We start from the raw sequence: 19,234 nt of genomic DNA, 5'->3' as shown, positions 1-19,234 counted from the left end.
TCTTACATAAGTGACATTATCCTCTCAAATTAAATCCAACAGCTATCCTGTTAAAGAACAGAAAAGATTTTGTGACCAAAGGGCATCTTCCAACCAGATATTATTGGAATCATATGAGAGACTATTAATGAAAACTCACTTATCCATCTGAATCTCTGCATCTCTCCTTGTGTCAGGAGACAGACAACAGCTTCATTGTCTTAGAGCTATTCATTGTTAGCCTGAATTGTTCTCCTTATTATTCATTTAACTTGGGTATTTGATTATGTCCTTTTGGGCAGAAATTACATTTATTTGCTATTTTATCGCACATACCATAGGTTGGGGAGGACGGAGAAACAGTAAGAGATTTTAAGTTACTGACTAATGTGACTATTGATCTGTAAGAAGTTTATGAAACCACCTGCACCCAAGGGAATGAAAATGAGTCAACATAAAATAAGGGCTCAATCCCTGCTGTGTCTGGAATGGCCACAAGGACATATTTAGATTAGATTAGATTTGAGATATGTCGAACTGCTCAGAAATGTATGACTTTTCACTAATGACTTTAAACTTTGCTGCTAATAATGCTTTGTTTATTCACTTGTTTTTAAATAGGCCTTTTGTATGCGCGTTTCATTCATGTTATGCAGACACATACAGACCGGAGGTCAGGCGCTACTCCAGGGATTCACTGACCAGGTGGAACACTCAACACACCAAAGCACCTCACATTGTGAAAATTATGTTTTCTTGGTGGTGTCCAGATTCGTTGTGAAAAGGATGTTTATCATGGGCTAGGACTGAGAAAGTAATCAGATGAGTTTATGTGTGCCTCGCTTTTTTAAGTTGTAAAAAAAAAAAAAAAGTGTGGGTTTCCCCTAAAACCTTTATCTTTTATGGCCACACATTAACAAATGATGTGGCTATACTTAGCAGACCTTTCTGGTATGCAAAGACATACATAACACCAAAACCTATTATTGTATTACTTCTGTATTTCAAATGCTGATTTGCAAGCTTCAAAGAGGACAATATACTATATAGTCTGACATGCTTCACCTGGTGGTGGACTGGCAAAATAGAAAAAGGCTAATCCAGATAGAGCAGTACTGCCTCCTAGTGACGCACTACTATACTGTTGAACCTCTTCCTAGCTTCAGTTGGTAAGGGTATGATTCCTAGCCTGGATACCAGCCTGAACTCCGCCCACAAATTATGAGTATGACATCGTCAGGCTATATGATTCCTGCACATGACTGTGATTCTTCTTTACCCACTTCCCAGAAAATCGAATCATAATTGCACCTTAAAAAAGATAATAGCTAGACAAGCTTACACGAGAATACGGAGATTGATAATGAGAAAAAAAGAATTCTTACTTATTGACAAATCTCTATTTTATTAGCCGTTTTCTATGCATATAACATTTTGGTTTTCTAAAGACTTGTTGGGCGATGCTGAACTGAGCCTATATCAGAAAAACTGCTTAAATAAAACGCTAGTTAAAGTAAAATTAGTACGCTAATCGCTAAAGCCAAAAAGTGAGGGTTGAGTCATGGTTGCTTTTACAAAGAACCTTCTTGAAGATTCAAGAGCAACACAAATGGGTGTGGTTTAATTAGACGATAATTGCAGTCAGAACTTTCTCAATTACTGGCTTGAGGAAAGATGGCAACGCTAAATTTGCTAGCAAGTAGGCAACACGGAGCGTTGGGCACAGATACGCAGATGAATAGTTTTATCTACTGCCGTTTCTTTTCGAATATAGATATGATTAAAATACATATTGGCGAAATCGATTGGATTTCGATTGAGGAATCATGTTGGAAACGGGCTATACCACATCCGTCAGCTGCAGCCCCTGTCGAAGCTCTATTTGATGGAATGAGTTAGTTTTACACACCTGTGTTCTGTATCATGAGTAATCGTACGTCAATCACAATTACCTCCAATCATTTCACCATCAATTCAGTGATATGAAAAGTCTGAAATGGATCAACCAGTGTCTGCGACACCTCAAGTGACGGCGAACATTCCGGGTCTGACTATAGTAATTATTCTTCTCGTGCCGTGTTTACTGCTCGTGCTGCTACTCAACTGCCTGTTGCTTGGACACAAATTGCTACTTTTAGCTGGAGCTAAGAGGCGAGTACGCACGAGTTCACAGTGCTCACTGCTCCAATCCACGCGTCAAAGGGTTTCCCACTTTACAGATGGACCGTCATTATCGTATCCAAATGGGAGGACTAATGGCCCTGTGTCCAGGCCGATTTTGGTCATGCCCGTCACATCATCGCTTACCTCGTCACACGAGCGTGTCGCGGGGTGTCGGCGTTCTACGCAACCAGACGGAGCCACTTGCGCCGGCTCTGGCTCTCTGCCTGCGCCAAGCACGTTCTTGGCTGCAATGTCAACTGGCCTGCCACGTCGGGCACGTGCATATTTTAGCAAGCCTGTACAGTGGCGAAGAGTACCTCTGGAGCCTACACAGTCCAGTGATTCAGACATAGAACGACCAAACACTGTACCTCCAAACTCTCCTGTTCCAGGGGTAAGGAATCTAGACCTACAGTGTGTTGGTAAAACACATTGGTGAGTACTAATCTCGGATAAAGTCATGTAAACTGGTTTGTCTGTGTGTGTGTGTGTGTGTGTGTGTGTGTGTGTGTGTGTGTGTGTGTTGCAGTGTTTTGGGCCCCTGCGCCAGAGCAGCATCATGGAAGTCCACAGTGATGTGGAGCTTGGATCTGTGGATCAGGTATACATGGAGTGTGAGGTTGCCAGCAGCATCCCGCCAGAGAACTCCTATTTCATTGCGTCCGCAGGATCCTCTGGATGCTCTGCTGTAGGACCAGGACTGGACAGCGACTTTGGCGCAAGCGCAGGCAAGGGGCATGGCAAGACTTCCACTTGTCAGGGTCTGGGTAACAGATATACAACCATTTTGACTCCGAACACCCTCACGCTACTGGATTAGATGTACTGGGGTGTTTTTCTGAGGTTTGTTTTTCTGCAGGTGTGTCTCTGCGTATCTTGTCAGCAGACAGCGAGGCTATGGGCTGTGGACTGTGGGCGTCAGCGTTGGAGTGGGATTACTACGACCCCAGCTACATCACACAGAACCAGCTGAGGCCTCCGCGCGCACATGCGCCCAGCATGGCCCCCAAACAGTACTGGATCTGATTGTTTGACCAGTCTTGGCCTCAGTTTTATACTGCTTTATAAAGGGCATCAGTCATCACAATACACTTGCACCTGCACTTACACACCGCTGATGGCTGCAGTAACACCTGTCACTTGCTAAGCATGTTAAATCTACACCTCACTCACACCACTTTTTGTTGTTGTTCTCAAGCACTATTTTGTTGACTCCAGTTCCATCACTGTTTTAATAGACACTGAATTTGTGTATTTCACGTGAGAGGCATGCCATGGAGTTCACTTATTACTGTTAATTTATTGTTATTGTTTCACATTCACATCAAATATCCCTAAAATGGATTATGTAATAAACTTGATTCATGTTTACATGATATTAAATATTTATTTAATTTGCTTACATTCAAGTTTTTTGCCTTAACCCAGGTCCTGTCAAGACACTGCTATTAATTACACAAGATGCGTAGACAATAACCAAATGTTTTTGTTGCAGACTAGCTCGACAATTTTAGGCACTAATCAAAGGGGTGGTGTCATGTCTGCCATGTGGTCATACGACTGAGGTCACTTCATGAACATGGTGCGGACACCTGCCTATGGTGTCAAGTCAACCTACACGTTCTTGAGACAAACCCACAGAAAAGACATGTAGAATTGATTGGGGCTAACCAGCCAATTTCAAGGCAAAGACAAATTTCAATCATAACTAGCTTTTCCGTTTCAGGCTTTTTATTGGGAAATCACATTCAAATGTACAGCATGTAATCTTAAGGTCTTCAATTGTGCCATAAAGACCATTTGTTTTATTGACCAAAGAAGCCAAACTTGCCATCACATCCAAGGAGCTTTATTCAGCACAGAGTATTGGAAGGTCATTTAGAACTGCTTTGTCCTTCACTTTAAGCTATAGAGGTGATGAGTGGCAGTCAAATGCTGTGAAATGACTGACAAAAGCAATAATGTTTGGAGTAGAACACTTTTATTCTCGGTTTGGGAGACTTCTGTACATTAAAGATCAAGTGCTGCTGCTTATTTTTTTTTTGACGTTGGTAGAAACATAAACGTGGCGCACTATGCAAATATGGACAAGACAAATAGAGGACACTTATTCAAAGCTGGACAAGAAAGAGAGGACGAGCGCCTTCAGCTTCGCATCTGATGCCTCTGAGATCATACCGTCAGCCCTGAAAAACAAAAATCACATTGGATCAGATCAAGGCAAACGGGGGGGGGGGGAAATAGGGAAAAGAATACTAAATGGAGAACTCATTTACCTAATAGCGGCAAGCAGGTCCTGGTGCTGGCTAAGAACGTGCTGCAGGAAAGCGGACTCGAATTTTGTGATTTTGCTGGGATCCATCTTGTCCAGATGTCCCCTGACACCGGCGTAGATTACTGTGACCTGCTCCTCAATGGCCATGGGACCTGCAAAACATTGAAATTAATTATCAGTGTATGGCTCATCATGGTGTTGCCTCTTGATGCGGTTCAGATCTACTTCAGAAACCTTTCCTACATTAGTCCCAATACATATTTACAGGAAGTCCAGATTGTTTATGACTGGTTACTGCATGTTTTGAGGTGTGTACTTACAGTATTGTCCCTGCTTGAGCAGCTCTGTCAGACGCACACCCCTGTTCAGCAGCTGCTGGGTAGCAGCATCCAGATCAGAACCGAACTGAGCGAAAGCAGCCACCTCACGGTACTGAGCCAGCTCCAGTTTCATGGTACCAGCCACCTAATCAATAAGGCAAGGCAAAATCAACACACGATCCTGACAGTCAAAACCAAAGCAGCAAACCTATGGCACATCAGGTTAAGAGGTCTGACCTGCTTCATGGCCTTGGTCTGGGCAGCTGAACCCACACGGGACACAGACAGACCCACGTTGATGGCTGGCCGGATACCCTTGTAGAACAACTCTGTCTCCAAGAAGATCTGAGGGAGGAGAACACACACACATCAGTAACCCAAACGTACATTCAGGACATGACATTTGTTGAAACGTTGGGAGGTATGAACACCTACCTGTCCGTCTGTGATGGAAATGACGTTGGTTGGGATGTAGGCAGACACGTCGCCGGCCTGAGTCTCAATGACGGGCAGAGCGGTCAGGGATCCACCGCCGAAGTTCTCGTTCATCTTGGCGGCACGCTCAAGCAGACGGGAGTGGAGGTAGAACACATCTCCGGGGTAGGCCTCACGGCCAGGGGGACGACGCAGCAGAAGAGACATCTGACGGTAGGCAACAGCCTGCAAAAGGAAAAGATGGTGTTAAAGTACCAGTCACACTTCAGATTCACATCTCAGCACTGAAGGTCCATGATCCACCTTAATCCAACCAGAACAGGCACTATATGCCACACACACACACACACCAACTCTGTATTGTTTTATTGTGATTTATGTATGTATGTTTGTGAGTTAAGTGTATAAGCTACTGGATGACCAAAATTTCCCTCGGGATTAATAAAGTATCCATCTATCTATCCATATATCTATCTATCCATCCATCTATCCATCTATCCATCCATCCATCCATCCATCCATCCATCCATCCATCCATCCATCCATCCATCCATCCATCCATCCATCCATCCATCCATCCACTCCTCCTCAATCTCAGTTGACTTTATGGTACTACACGGGATCAGAAGGACAAGAACAGGCGAGGGCCCACCTGCTTGGACAAATCATCATAGATGATCAGGGCGTGTTTGCCGTTGTCTCTGAAGTACTCTCCCATGGAGCAACCGGAGTAGGGGGCAAGGTACTGCAGGGGGGCGGCGTCGGAGGCGGTGGCAGACACCACAATGGTGTACTTCATGGCATCAGCATCGGTCAGACGCTTCACCAGCTGGGCCACGGTGGAACGCTTCTGTCCGATGGCCACGTAGATACAGTACAGCTTCTTCTTCTCATCAGTTCCCTCGTTGAAGCGCTTCTGGTTGATGATTGTGTCAATGGCAATGGCGGTTTTGCTGTATAGAAGGGACATTTTATTTGTTAATATTATGACTCTTTAGAAACATTTAGCTTTGATATTAAAATTAAAATGTTGAGTTATGAAATAAACACATTTTTAGCAAGCTTTGTTCCACATGTTGTGTGCTAAAACTGTAGCCAAAATCTTACCCAGTCTGCCTGTCACCAATGATCAGCTCACGCTGGCCACGGCCAATGGGCACCAGACTGTCCACAGCCTTGATTCCGGTCTGCATGGGCTCCCTCACAGAGATACGAGGGATGATGCCAGGGGCCTTCAGACCCACACGCCTGCGCTCATTAGAGCCAATGGGACCCTGTGCACAAACACACAGTTAGAACTCAAAACAATTCAAATGTTGCTCTTCAGACACACAGACGCCACTATATAAATTAATAAAATTGGGGGAAAAAAAACTTTACCTTTCCATCAATGGTGTTACCCAGGGCATCCACAACACGGCCAAGAAGCTCAAGACCGACTGGGACATCCACGATGGCACCAGTACGCTTGACGATGTCACCCTCCTTGATCAGTTTGTCGTTACCGAACACCACAACACCAACGTTGTCAGGCTCCAAGTTCAGAGACATACCCTGAAGAGAGATTTAACAGATAAATGGCTGCCCACATTATGCAATTAGCTTAAAACACAGGAAGCTCCAGGGCAAGCCATGAAGGTGAGTAAAAGGTCATTTTGTCTTGCATTTAGCTCACCTTGAGTCCGGAAGAGAATTCCACCATCTCTTCTGCCTGCACATTCCTAAGGCCATATACACGGGCAATACCGTCACCAATGGACAGCACGCGGCCCGTCTCCTCTAGCTCAGCCCCTGTGTCAGCACCCAGGATCTTCTCCTCCAGGATACTGGAGACCTCCGCAGTCCCTGCACAACCATTCAGGGTCCAGTTAAACTTCATGCTATAGCATCAATAGCCTATAGCATAAGTCACCTATGCTGACAATGTGACCTTACTGACATTGACTTGAGTGCCAGCAGTGCAATTATGTCTAAAGCAACATCTGTTCATAATGACATTGCAGACCATTTAACACAAATATTACATTCAACCGTCAAAGTCAACTCATGAATCTACACAGCAATAAGACAATCCACTTGGCTCACCTGTTTTCGCCGCCAGCCATGGGGTGGTGGTGTGCAGATTTCTGCCCCCAACGCAAGCAGCTGCGACATTTTTGGGGACCTGAAATATAAGAGTGGGAAAGGAGGAAGAAACACAACTACTATTACCTCAGTCGACAATTATTACTGTGGTTAGAATTGAAGTACGGTAGGTCGTGGTAAGGCCCTGTAGCCGTTGCTTATTTTGCCTAGCTCTCCAACGCTAACAGTTTGTATCTCAACAAGGTCTTCGCTAATCCACAAGCCCCGTCAATCAGTTTAAAGCTAAGTTAGCAATCTAGCTAACCAATGTCACCTGCCAAACGACCCAATTCAAAGCTAAGGTGCATTACTTGCTAAGCTTAACACCTCAGAGGGTTGCCAACATCGACGTCTAAGTTTAACCAACCTTTAAGGTTAGCTAGCCAAGTTGGATTGCATAAAAATCATAGCGCAAGATAATCATCCATATACAGGACACCTCCAGTAACATAGGATAATGCAGAACTCACACTGTCAACTACTTAACTGCCGTTTAAAACATCCAAACTGTACCAGAATGTCAATATAGAACACCGTGTCCTAAGTTAGCTAACGGTAGCTAACTAAAACGTTAACATTGGGATCAGACCGCCTCCCACAAATGTCAGCTAACGCTAGCTACCTAACGTTAGCATCTGACCTTCAGCATCAAATGTCATTTCAACATAACTGATTGCAATGGTCGAACTGTTGAAGAACATTACAATTCACCAATAGAGGTCCATTAATGCAAAGGTCAAGAGCATTTCTTGATAACTTAATAAAACCACGACAAAATAATGTTGCACTGACAGACTACGCGTGCAGCAGGCCCTCTGAGTGCAAGATGGCGGTCCGCGGCACACCGTCCTCGTCATTCAAGTGGATGACATTCATTCTGAGAAAACCTAATAAAACCTTTCCAACATGAATTTAATAAAACTCATATTAAATGTAGAATACTCACGAAAGCGGCTCTGCGGGGAAGGGTGCGGGCCAAAGCCGCAGCTACGCGAACCGACAGCATGATTCTCTGACACACAAGCTAGTATTCCACCACCAGCCGGCTGTTTAGTGAATAGCGGAATGAAGGAAATGGAGGACGCAGCATCGGCTCATATAGAAAGGTCAGCGCGACCCGGAAGAGCTTTTTGAACCTGTAACTTTCTTCTGACTTTATTTTTAAACATCCATGTAAACTATGTCGCTAACTACTATAGCTATGCAATATCGGAGTAGTATAGTCTCAAAGCAGGAGAACCCAAATTACAGAAATAAGCCAAACAAACAGGCTCATTTCGGTTGATGGAAAATATGGAAAATTGTTTCAGACAACCAGACAATATTACTATGAAATTGTAGGCTACATGATGAACAAAACTATGTTGCCCTTTATATGGTATTGATATGTGAGGTGTTAGTCCTGTCTGTAGGGCCCTTAAAATGTGAACATTAAACGCATCCTATGTAACTTAGGAGTGCTGTGTAGACTATAATAAAGTGGTTAACTGTATTACGTGTTTGGACTTGTTTCACTTCACATAAGCTCTGTCTACTACCGCGCACTTGAGCACTTCTAGCACTGACTTTCAGTGCTTAGGGCGCCACACCGACAATTAATTTAGCTAACCGCTAGATACCATAAGTAGTCTAGCCAAGCAATAAAGTGATGAATGTATTGAAGTCTTCACTTCAATACAGTGGAGAAAGGCCACTCTTTAAATTCGTCATTCTTCATCATACATCTAGTACACCTGCCTTTCTTTAGGCTACAATGGCAAAGCCATGGATCCTGCTAAATTGTTCTTTGAAACACTCGGCTAGAGATGTGATAATATTGTGGAGTACAACTGAATTCAAATGGATCCAACTTCGAAGCCAATATTGTGGCAGCCTTTTATGAGATGCAGTGGTGCTAGAAAGTTTGTCAACCCTTTAGACTTTTCTGTATCTGCATACATTTGATTTTCATTTCAACAAAAAAACACAAAACAATTATTCTTCTATAATGTATTTATTGAGCAAAATTATCTAACTTTTTATGCTTTGTTGGAAAAAGAAGGTCAACACCTACGATAATCAATTCATTTGAATGGGGTAATTGGAGTCTAGGGTTCAATGTTCAATGACACTCAGGTGTGAGTGGTCCCTGCCTATTGAAAAAACATAAATCTGGGTCTTCACTATCGAAGTCTGGTCTTCACCACACAGCTTTGTGGAAGTTTGGGCTCCAACATCCACTGTCAGGCAGGTGGTCTACAAGTGGAAAAAATTAAGAAACATTGGTACTCTCCCCAGGACTAGTCATCTAGCAAAAATCACTCTAAGAGCAAGACGTAAACTATTCCAGGGGGTAAACTATTCCAGTTTAAATGAGAAGCGTTTTGTTTGGTGAAAAACAAACAAAAACTCATACAAAAGGTGAAGATGCACACTTGAATGTCGTCATGTTTTTCTGCTAGTCAGATGAACCCTCACAGAAACTGGTGCCATTATGTTAATGTAGGCTAAACATAACTTTGTTTATTTGTTCATTATCAAAATTACTCTGTGTTTACTTTATGTGTCTACTTTATGTGTCTATCACAACATACAGTTTTTTGTCCGTAACCTCTGCCACAAGTTCTGAGATCTAGGTGAGATAGTGAGAACCACTTTGCCTACTCTCCATTGACTTATATGTTTTGCGGTTAGATTAAAGCTCTAAAGCAAACTTCAGATTATGATAACTGAATAAAAATATAATTGTTATGAGTTTGTTTTATGAATCAGTCAGTGTTCAAAATTAGTTTATGGTCTTTATTAATTTTGATATTCATATGGCCGTGATCTCAGCCTGGAAGAGGTAATTCAGATGGCCAGATCCAGATCAAGCTTGACCTACATCTCCAAGGGCAAAGATGCCGTAACCTGAGTGGGGCAACACAACGACTTTCTTTACCACCACCACCAGCTGACATGACATAATAGCCCATGCAGCTTTGGGGCAACCAGGCTCTTCAAAGCTGAATGTAAAAGGGAGGAAGAGTAAGAGGGAACTTGGACTGGGAGACTAGTCACCACATTAAAGCATGCCCCACATGACCAGCATTCCATAATTTGACCGCCACCACTGATGTTTTGGTCAATGAAACAGTTTATTTGACCTGTTAATTAAGGTTACAAAGATAATATTGTTTCTATTCATGCCTTGCTCGACGCTAGATCGTCAGGGAAGTTCCTCTTAGCTGATGTTGTCTTTAGTCTAGAGATGTGTCCCCACTTGTCCTGTCCCGTCACAGCTCAAGTGGTTCATGTAAGGCCTGTAGGGGGTAGACCTCTCACACCGGTGACACAACCGGTCACTGTTGAGGTTGAAATTGACCATGTCAATAGCGTCAGTTTTCTGGTGTCTCCCCAATCCTATCACTCATTTGTTGGTCTTCTATGGCTTTTGGAAAAATAACCTCATGCTGGACTGGGAACAGAACACAATTAAAGCATGGTCACAGTGTTGCCATGGTGTCCGCATCCCCACCAGTGTTCCAGTAATGTCGACTTCGATTGAAAGCCCACTTGGCCATGTTCCCATCAAAATCCCTGCAGAATACCATTATCTTTAAAAGGTGTTCAGTGTTGAACAGGCCACCTAGGTACTGCCACACTCCTTGGGACTGTGCGATTGATCTTTTGCCTGGCACCTCTGCCCTTGCCCCTGGTTTCCCCTCTGTCTGGACCAGAAACTCATCAATGTTTGGTTATGCCATATGGATTGGCTGACTTGCCATCTATATTTCAGGCTTTTGTAGAAAGAGTGGAGAAATACGTGGGAGATGTTGCAGCAGGGATTCATTGCCCGTTCTCGTCGCCTGCCTCATCCCGTCTTTTCTTTGTGGCTAAAGGCCGATATATGCTCCTCCGATTGCTGTGTGGCCAAGCAGTCCCATCGACGGACTCATGAACCTTTATGGTTCTCTGACGGCTGTGAAATGTAAAAACCTTGTTATTGTTACTGAAAAATACGTTGGGATTTGCGAGGTGTCTGAGCCAGCTATCTTATGTACTACTACTACCCACAAGGTCAACAGCAATTAAACAGTTTGGTGACTTACTTTTGCTTAGATTTTGTAAAAGTTACAGAGAAATGGACACTGTGCCATGTAAAAACCCTGTTATTGCTTACTGAAAAATACATTTGAGGTGATTTGAGAGGTGTCTGAGCCAGCTATCTAATGTTAGCATGCTACTGCCCACAAGGTAAACAGCGATCGGTTGGACCAAACACAGCCCTGCGGCTTGCGTAGCATTGTCGGATAGTTACAAAATTTGGGAGACTCATGCAAGAGGTTCTCCGAGGGGGTTCCCAACGAAGCAAGGGGCTCTTGCATGCGTGCTTGCCTGACTGTAAAAGGCTGACCATAAATTAAGCTTCAGAGAGATGGTGGTCTCAGACCATGTATCGACTACGGAGGTCACTACAGAGGTGTCAATGAGGCTATCATTTGCCTCTAGTCCTAGCCACGATTGAACAACTACGCAGAGCACACATTTTTACTGAACTCTACCTCCGTATCGCGTACAACTTGGTGTGGATAAGAGAAGAAGATGAGTGGAAGACCTCCTTCAGTACGACCTCTGGGCATTATGAATGTTTGGTTATGCCATATGGGTTGATAACTTTCGATCTGTATTCCAGGCTTTTGTAAACAATGTCCTCCGTGACATGTGAGGCAAATTTGTACTTGACTTTTTGAGAGATAGAATCTATGCTGAATCACATAGAGAGAGAATCTATCGTGAACCTCCACAAGCAGCATGGCCCCCACACAAAACCCAGGTCCCTGTGTCGCACAGAAGTCGCTTAGTCGCATGGACTTACACTACACAAGTCACAGGGCATACAGGCATTAACGGAACCACTGAAGCCCTGAAGAGTGTACCTGTGACCTTCACTAACGGAGGACGTTAAACACTGTGTTCAGTCCTGCTCGATTTGTGCAATGACCAAGTTTCCTCGCCAGTCTCCAAGTCACAAATAAATGTCTTTACCTGTGCCTGACAGGCCCTGGTACACACACACACACACACACACACACACACACACACACACACACACACACACACACAAAAGGCAATGGAGCGACCAGTAGGTGGCAGTCTTGTTTTATTCGAGTCGTAGTGTATTGCATGGGGGGGATCGCGAAAAAGCCAGAAAAAAAATCGCAAAATGACTTAATGTATGTTGTGTTGGATGGTCCAAAAATGCAGATTCAACACTTTAGAGAATTCCAGATATACAAATGACAATTCATGACAAATGAACAAGCAAAGTATGATGTATATTTACAAATTATAAAGTATACATTTACAAATGAATTTGCTCAAATCATAGAACGTTTATTGAAAAGAGAACTGTGTTTGTTAATCGTTGGATATTTTTGGATCAAACATGAATACAGGCATTTACAAATTATTTTGACACATTTATTAAGTTTGCCACCTGTCACTGTTATTTTAAAGCAAGCCCTTTGCAAACCACAAGAGGGCATCAATATTCCTGTCAATCAATTTCCGGGTGATGGACCCAGGGTTCGAACTTGTCAAGCACAATTAATGTATAAATATTAACATACACACATGCAAAATGTTACTTGTCATTTACTAGACACAATCATACATTATACTGACTTTGGGTGTGGGACGTTTTACATGTACTTTTCTATTGTTCGAATGCGAATATGACGCAATTATGTTTGGGATAGTGACGTCTCAGGTACACGTCGCCTAGCAGGATGTGCTTGGCAAAGATGGCGGTTGACTGCCAGCCTCACTGCCCTACACATTAGTAAAAATTCATAATTTATCTTTCAGCAGATTGAGATTCAGTTCTCAACAATACACGAGTGGTAAGCAGAATCACTTTTCAAAGACTTCTCTTTCATTCTAATTCCTCTCAAGTATGTGATTAAGTGGTAATTATCATGTCGTAACTTTAGCTAGCGTTGATAGCTAACCGGATAGCGAGATCAGGCTTGCTTTTTGCTATCGTTGTGTCAGCACAGGAGTTGACATTAACGTTACATGGTTAGTCTGATTACTACATCCTATTGCAGAAGCTTGTTGTCAAAATGGAAATGAATGTCAGTTCCGTGTAGTTGTTGGTCGAAAACTGACCTTTTTCGTAATGTGCTGATGTTGCTGATAAAGTCCGGGCGGTTTACATTAAAGTATCAGTATGAATAGCTAAGTAAGAGGTCCTCTTAGCTAGCTTGCAGGCTAGCTTACTGTTATTTGACCGGCAAGTTAGGTCCTTAGAGTCACACTTAACCTTCATTTCAGTCGTTGTTGTTTGACATGCTTGCTTTTACCTGACAACACCTGTCATTGTTATTACCCGGCAAACTGAGAGCCTGCGGTAGATAGAAGCTGCTATCCAACTTGTTACCTCCTTTGACATGGAGAGATGTCTCATATTTCTTAGCTTAGCCGGATAGCTGAACTAGCTACTAGCTTAACCGCTAGAGTGAAAGCTAACCTTACTTATCTCGTTCTCTAACGGGTTGATGTTGCAGTTTTTGGTGCCTGGCATATGGTATGTAGCTAAGGTGGCTTTGAAGGCAAGCTGTTTGTCAATAAACTCATGTTCTAGTCTATGTTGAGCTTTGAGAGTATATATTACTGGAAATGTGGAGTGGGATAATCTGTAGTAGCCTACTAAGGTGACGTTAGATATGCCTGTGCACTGGTAATGGGTTAGGTAGCTAGAATCATTTACGGTAGCCTTCCTGATTGCACATTTCACGTTAGCACCCAAATGCACCGAGCAGTAACCAACGGCACAGCGGTTCGATCAAGGGTTAATTGAGTTGGGTGTCAAACCAGCAGCGCTTCTATTATGCGTTACACTTCAGTCGTGGCTATGTGCCATCAGCTAACAGTTAGAGCAGCATTATTGTCAATTGCCTTAGTGGTTAAAGGGGTGCAGGTGCCAACAAGCTGATATTAGACGTTGTTTTTGAAAAGTAACGATGTATTCGCGTCCCCGACCTGCATCGTATTCAGGACGCGTTAGTGTAGAGATCTGCTATTGTTGTTTTATCGATGGGCCTCCTGATATCGTTTTCAAGAGAAAAATGACATGGAGTGTAAATAATTGTGTTGTATTTGAGGAGAGTATGCTTTTGGGCGTCAGGTGTATTGTAGCGATGGAGAGAACGGTTCAACTGTGCCACAGTTAAAGGCCTGAAAAGGATACGCTCAAGGCGGTCAAAACAGCGTGTATCCTGTTTGTAAAAGGAACCGAGTGTCAAAGTCCAGAGCTAGATTATACTGCGTTCAGCTCTTGTGTTGCATAATGATGCGATTCACATTTAAACACACATAGCTAGGCATCTTAAAACCGTTAAAAGGCCTATTTCTGAATGTTTGAAATAGCTGATTACTTCATTTCACCCTCCAACTTGCTGGAGTTACAACATTAGGAATTGACTTGAATTCACTCAGTCTGCACACACCTAAACCTCATTCTTTCAATAATTCCACTGATACCCACCCTTTTTACCTAATGCCATTGTTCTACCAAAATTGTCGTGATGCTGACATGAGACAGGCTTTTTTTGTTACCACCACATGTCACATGTTTGATTTAGCTTTAGATTGACTGGGCGTTGACCCCAGTATCACAGGAACAAAGCCTTGACTTAAATGGTTTAGTTTAATTAAACAGGGAGTGAGGTACTCAGGTCCCACAAAAATATATTACTCTTCTATACACTCAAGATACAGAGCATGCACAGGAACATTCTCTTTTCACTGTTCTTATAGAATTGTCATTAGGTCAGTAGCTGCTTCCTTAAAGCTATCTATAATAACAACCTTCTTTGTAATGTCTATAGGCGTTCTGGGTTATCACATCAGCCTTGTTACATGACATTGTAGATTAAACTACGAGCACACTAAAAGTGTTTGACTGAAAACATTTATTCTATGTATGTTTCTTTCCATAGTGTGCGTGTTCGGAGAGGAGTGTTGAAGAGGTCATGCAGCCCCCTCCTCGTAAAACCCCTCCAAATGCAGTTGGTGGCCCTCCACCTAGTACAGGGCCCAATGCATTTCGGAGGACGCGCCCCCACAAGCATGGGGCTGCTGCTGCTCCTGCTGCCATGGCAACAGCACCACCTACCCAACCAATGACTGACCCGTTTGCCTTTGGGAGACAAGCCATGCCTCCCATGGCCAGTAACCCTCCGCCTCCCAATAGCAACCATCTTCCAGTGCAGCCCCAAAATACAGCAGCCTTTCCCCAGAATTCCCTGCTGTTGCAGTCTGCTTCCCCCTCTGCTTCGGGTGTGAGCGTGTACACCCCACAGCCGCTCCCCACTGAGCAAGCCTACTTCAACTCCCGGGATCCTACCCCCTACGTTTCCCACCATTCGCCTCCAGGTCCTCCCCAGGCGGCCACGCCCCCAGTGCAAAGTCCCCCATATCAGCCGCAGGCCCAGCAGCCTTCGCCCTGGATGCACGACCACGGAAGCCGTCCTCCATCTGTACAGAACTACTTCCAGCCAACCAGTGACCACTCGCAGCCTTTCCCTCCGCCTCCCCCCGGCCCTTCGCCACACATGCCTCAGCAGAACATGGGCCCGTCAGAAGGACTGTTTCTCCCCCCTCCGCAGCATAACTCCTCGTCTTACGAGGCCCAGGGCTACCTAAGCCAGCCACAGGCCGAGGCTGTACCCTACAGCCAGCCCAGCGATACCGGAACCCTGGGCATGTTTTTCCGCAGCAACGACGTGGAGAATATCGAGACGCCGTCTGGAGATGCGCAGGTCAATGGGGTCTCTCACTTGCCGCACGCTCCGGAGCCGGTCCTGCCCGCTGCTACCGGTGTGACGGCAGGTGCCCATTTCGACACCGTGGAGAACCTTGAATGCGCTCCGAACCTGGAGGTGCTGCCGATGGAGCCCCAGGCGCTCGTCTACGAGGCCGGGCCCAATCTGGAGACCCCCGACCTGGCCCCGCGCCCCGCTCGCTCTGCCAGCGTCTCGTCATGCCACAGTAACGTCAGTCACCACAGCGGGCGCCATCAGGGCGTCATCGGCACATTCATCCAACAGGAGAGTGCCCGCCCCCGCGATCCGGGAGCCTCGCCCTCCGCGGGGTACTTCGAACAGATTGATTCCAGCGAGGCGTGCGCCTTCCCCACCCCCAGCCCGCCCAAGCCGGTGGGAGTGTTCCAGGCAAGCGCCAACTCCTCCTTCGAGCCCGTGCGCTCTCACGCGCACCCGGTCGCACAAATGCAGCCGGTGGCCGATCGCGCACGCGTGGTGGTGGAGAGGTCGGGTGGTGCCACCACCACCACCGCTGCAGCCGACATGCTGCCCGGCAACCTCGAGCAACCGCCGGACGACCAAGAGACCCTGTTCCTGAGCGGGGCAGTGGCCATGGGCGGGGATCGTGCCCAGCCAGGGTTGCACAGGCCGGGATCGAGGCGCCTGTGCGACAGCCCCGCCACCACGCTCTGGGCCCCCAATAACACGGCCAACCTCAGCGGAAACATTCTGCTGGCCCCCGCGGCCCCGCCCCTGGCCCTGGCCATGCCCCTGGCGACGGCCTCCGCTGAGGTCATCCAGCCCCCCGAGGACGGGCCCCTAGACCTGCAGCTCAGCAGCAGGCCGCCCTTGCCCTCTGAGAACCTGGAGAACCCACCCGAACACGGCCTCCTTCAAAGCTCCGCCCCTCAGGCAAGTCTGGGTTACGCCTCCCTGCTGGTGTCGACGCCCCCTGCCGAGGCGCTGAACCAGTCCGTGCTGATTGCGCCTCCTTCCTCCAATTACAGCGTGATTCCACCTCAGAGCCTGGCCCATGCATCGCACCACAACAGCTTTGCAGAAATGCCTCTGCCGGCACGCCCACCGTCTCTAGCCAATCCCATGGCGCAGTCGCCCCTCGCAGCCAATCAGCCGCTGTTTTTCCCTCAAGCGCCCAAATGCTTTACCCCTTCCTCCAATCAAAGTCCACTCAACTTGGCGCTGGAGACCAAGGAAGCTGCCAAGCCCCTCCCTCTGCTCACCAACCCCCAATCACCTCGAGGGGACAGTCTGTCCACGCCGCCGGCTAATTCCCAACCTTTACCTTCTTCCTCCTCAGCCAATCAGATCCAGCCTTCAAATTATGAGCTCCTTGATTTCTCTATGCACCAATCTGTAGGCTCCAATCAGGCACCGGCTCCTCCCCAGCCGCAGCTGGCCAATCCAGCAGCACAGGTGGGTAATGCTCCCGGTTCCGGTTTCTACCTGCAGGTAACCAAAGATGCCCAGCAGGGTACGCAAGGAGAGGGCGACGCTACCGCCACATCTGAGCGTGCCCATCTAACGAGCGTGCCCGCGGGTGTCGCCCAGCCATCCTCCGCAGCCTCCGCTCAGCAGCCCCTCCCACGGACATCCTCAGCCACAGCCATGCCCTCAGCAGTGCCCGCAGTGGTGCCAGTAGCCATGACCACCCCTCTCCCTGAACCTTACCCTGTCATGCCTCCTCCCTCCATGCCTCCTCCCTCTATGCCTCCTCCCTCTATGCCTCCTCCTTCTATGTACCCTCCTCCTGCTGTTGCTGCCCCCCCTGGAGCCCCTCTCCCCCTGCCCCATCCCCAACCCCAACCCTCACCCCACCCCCAACCCCAACCCTCACCCCACGGCGACCCTGCCCGTCCTCCATCGGTGGCGGGAGGAGTTCCACCCTACGGGGCTCCCCTTCCTCCTCCAGCGCCCGGCCACCCAGGGTACTATGGCGCCGGCTACCCAGAGTATTACGATGGCAGAACTCCGTACATGCCAGCCTATCCGGTGCAGGACCCCCGGGCCCAGCCATATCCACAGGTACAGGTGTTACGAGTGTAATAGTGAATGAACAGCTTGCCTTCACCGTATTACTGTGGGTGTGTGGTGTGTGGTGTGTGTGTGTGTGTGTGTGTGTGTGTGTGTGTGTGGGTGTGGGTGTGGGTGGGTGTGTGGGTGTGTGTGTTTGTGTGTACTAAATGAGTGATGTGTGCTTGGTGCTCCCCTACGTGCTGCTTGTATTACACATGTGACTATCACATAACATCTGACTCGCAGCTGAACTGCCATCATATTACACCAGTCTAGAGGGACCATCATATTAGATTAAAGCTGCTTGACAACAGACTTAACTTTGTTATGCAATAGAATATTATTCCACTGACGTGATTATTGGTCATTAATGAGTTATATTAGTAGGATACTAGGATTCCCTAGTCTTTTATGAAATATATCTATTTGAAGGTAAGCAATGACTCCTTTTTAAGAAGGCCTAAATGTAATGTTAAGAATTGTATCAGATTGCCTGGCATCGAATCATTCCGTATTTAAATGTATCGTCCATGAATCGTATCATAGCCCATGTATCTATTGGATGGTCTAACAAGGGAGAGATGCAGACCCCTAGTTATGAGGTATTCATTTATATCAAGAGGGGGCCTTTCCTATCCAGAAACGACAAGTGAAACTGCATATTTTCAATCCATCTAAGCAGCTGTACATCTGATTTCATGCTCATGAATTGATCTCAGTCTTTAAACAATAAATTGGCCTTGTATGTAGTCTAGTATTCTGCTTCTGGATTGGATGGAAAATATTGCTGCCTTTTTCAGAAAATATTTCAGGACCCCACCTCAGTGCATTAAAACTGCATTACTTTCAGCATTACTGAACACTCTACTGTTTTGCTGGTGTGTAATTTATGGCATCATTTTATGTGGCATTGCTGTGAAATGATTTGCTTCATGATGTTGGCTTGGTTTCGTTTGTGTGTGTGTTCGTTATAGGATGACCCGTATCGCAGGGCTGACCCACGGTACAATCGGTATGAGGCCGAGCGGCAACCTGAAAGACCCAGCTCCCGCTCAAGCCAGTATTCAGAGAGGTCGCACTCCAGGTACACACACACATACACACACACACCCATG

General features: G+C 46.1%; 3 protein-coding genes across 8 annotated transcripts in view; 2 read left to right on the top strand and 1 right to left on the bottom strand.

Moving 5' to 3' along the window:
• Nucleotides 1-1,975: 1,975 nt before the first annotated feature.
• hwa (huluwa) lies at nt 1,976-3,168 on the top strand (the record flags this gene model as incomplete). The annotated part of the gene is made up of 3 exons (XM_080841530.1): nt 1,976-2,536; nt 2,672-2,909; nt 3,002-3,168. The coding sequence occupies 3 exons, from the start codon at nt 1,976-1,978 to the stop codon at nt 3,166-3,168; spliced, it is 966 nt and encodes a 321-aa protein (XP_080697656.1).
• A 938-nt stretch (nt 3,169-4,106) lies between these two features.
• atp5fa1 (ATP synthase F1 subunit alpha) lies at nt 4,107-8,362 on the bottom strand. Its single transcript, XM_080841866.1, has 11 exons — nt 8,243-8,362; nt 7,258-7,336; nt 6,848-7,017; nt 6,553-6,726; nt 6,280-6,446; nt 5,825-6,125; nt 5,173-5,397; nt 4,975-5,082; nt 4,738-4,882; nt 4,419-4,569; nt 4,107-4,328 (listed from the first exon to the last, which is right to left on the bottom strand). Exons 1-11 carry the CDS (start codon nt 8,300-8,302, stop codon nt 4,250-4,252), a joined length of 1,659 nt encoding a protein of 552 aa, XP_080697992.1. The 5' UTR covers nt 8,303-8,362; the 3' UTR covers nt 4,107-4,249.
• Nucleotides 8,363-13,050: 4,688 nt separating this feature from the next.
• sec16a (SEC16 homolog A, endoplasmic reticulum export factor) overlaps nt 13,051-19,234 on the top strand; it is a 19,497-nt gene continuing 13,313 nt past the window's right edge. For all 6 annotated transcript variants that reach the window (XM_080842897.1, XM_080842899.1, XM_080842900.1 and 3 more), the window contains exons 1-3: nt 13,051-13,160; nt 15,261-18,128; nt 19,094-19,203. In XM_080842897.1, the coding sequence (XP_080699023.1) occupies nt 15,294-18,128; nt 19,094-19,203 (2,945 nt within the window). In that variant the 5' untranslated portion in view covers nt 13,051-13,160; nt 15,261-15,293. The remainder of the gene's footprint in view (nt 13,161-15,260; nt 18,129-19,093; nt 19,204-19,234) is intronic.

The sequence above is a fragment of the Sprattus sprattus genome (assembly GCF_963457725.1).
Source record: "Sprattus sprattus genome assembly, chromosome: 7".
Lineage (NCBI taxonomy): Eukaryota > Metazoa > Chordata > Actinopteri > Clupeiformes > Clupeidae > Sprattus > Sprattus sprattus.
This window is presented reverse-complemented; position numbering and strand designations above follow the sequence as displayed.

What these genes read in the sequence shown, in the direction of transcription:
- atp5fa1 (XM_080841866.1), bottom strand. Translation starts at nt 8,302, where the DNA reads ATGCTGTCGGTTCGCGTAGCTGCGGCTTTGGCCCGCACCCTTCCCCGC. An exon ending in GTAACACCATTGATGGAAAG is followed by an intron (nt 6,447 to 6,552) that starts GTAAAGTTTTTT and finishes GTTTGTGCACAG; the next exon opens with GGTCCCATTGGCTCTAATGA. An exon ending in GCTCAAGCAGGGACAATACT is followed by an intron (nt 4,570 to 4,737) that starts GTAAGTACACAC and finishes AATGTTTTGCAG; the next exon opens with GTCCCATGGCCATTGAGGAG.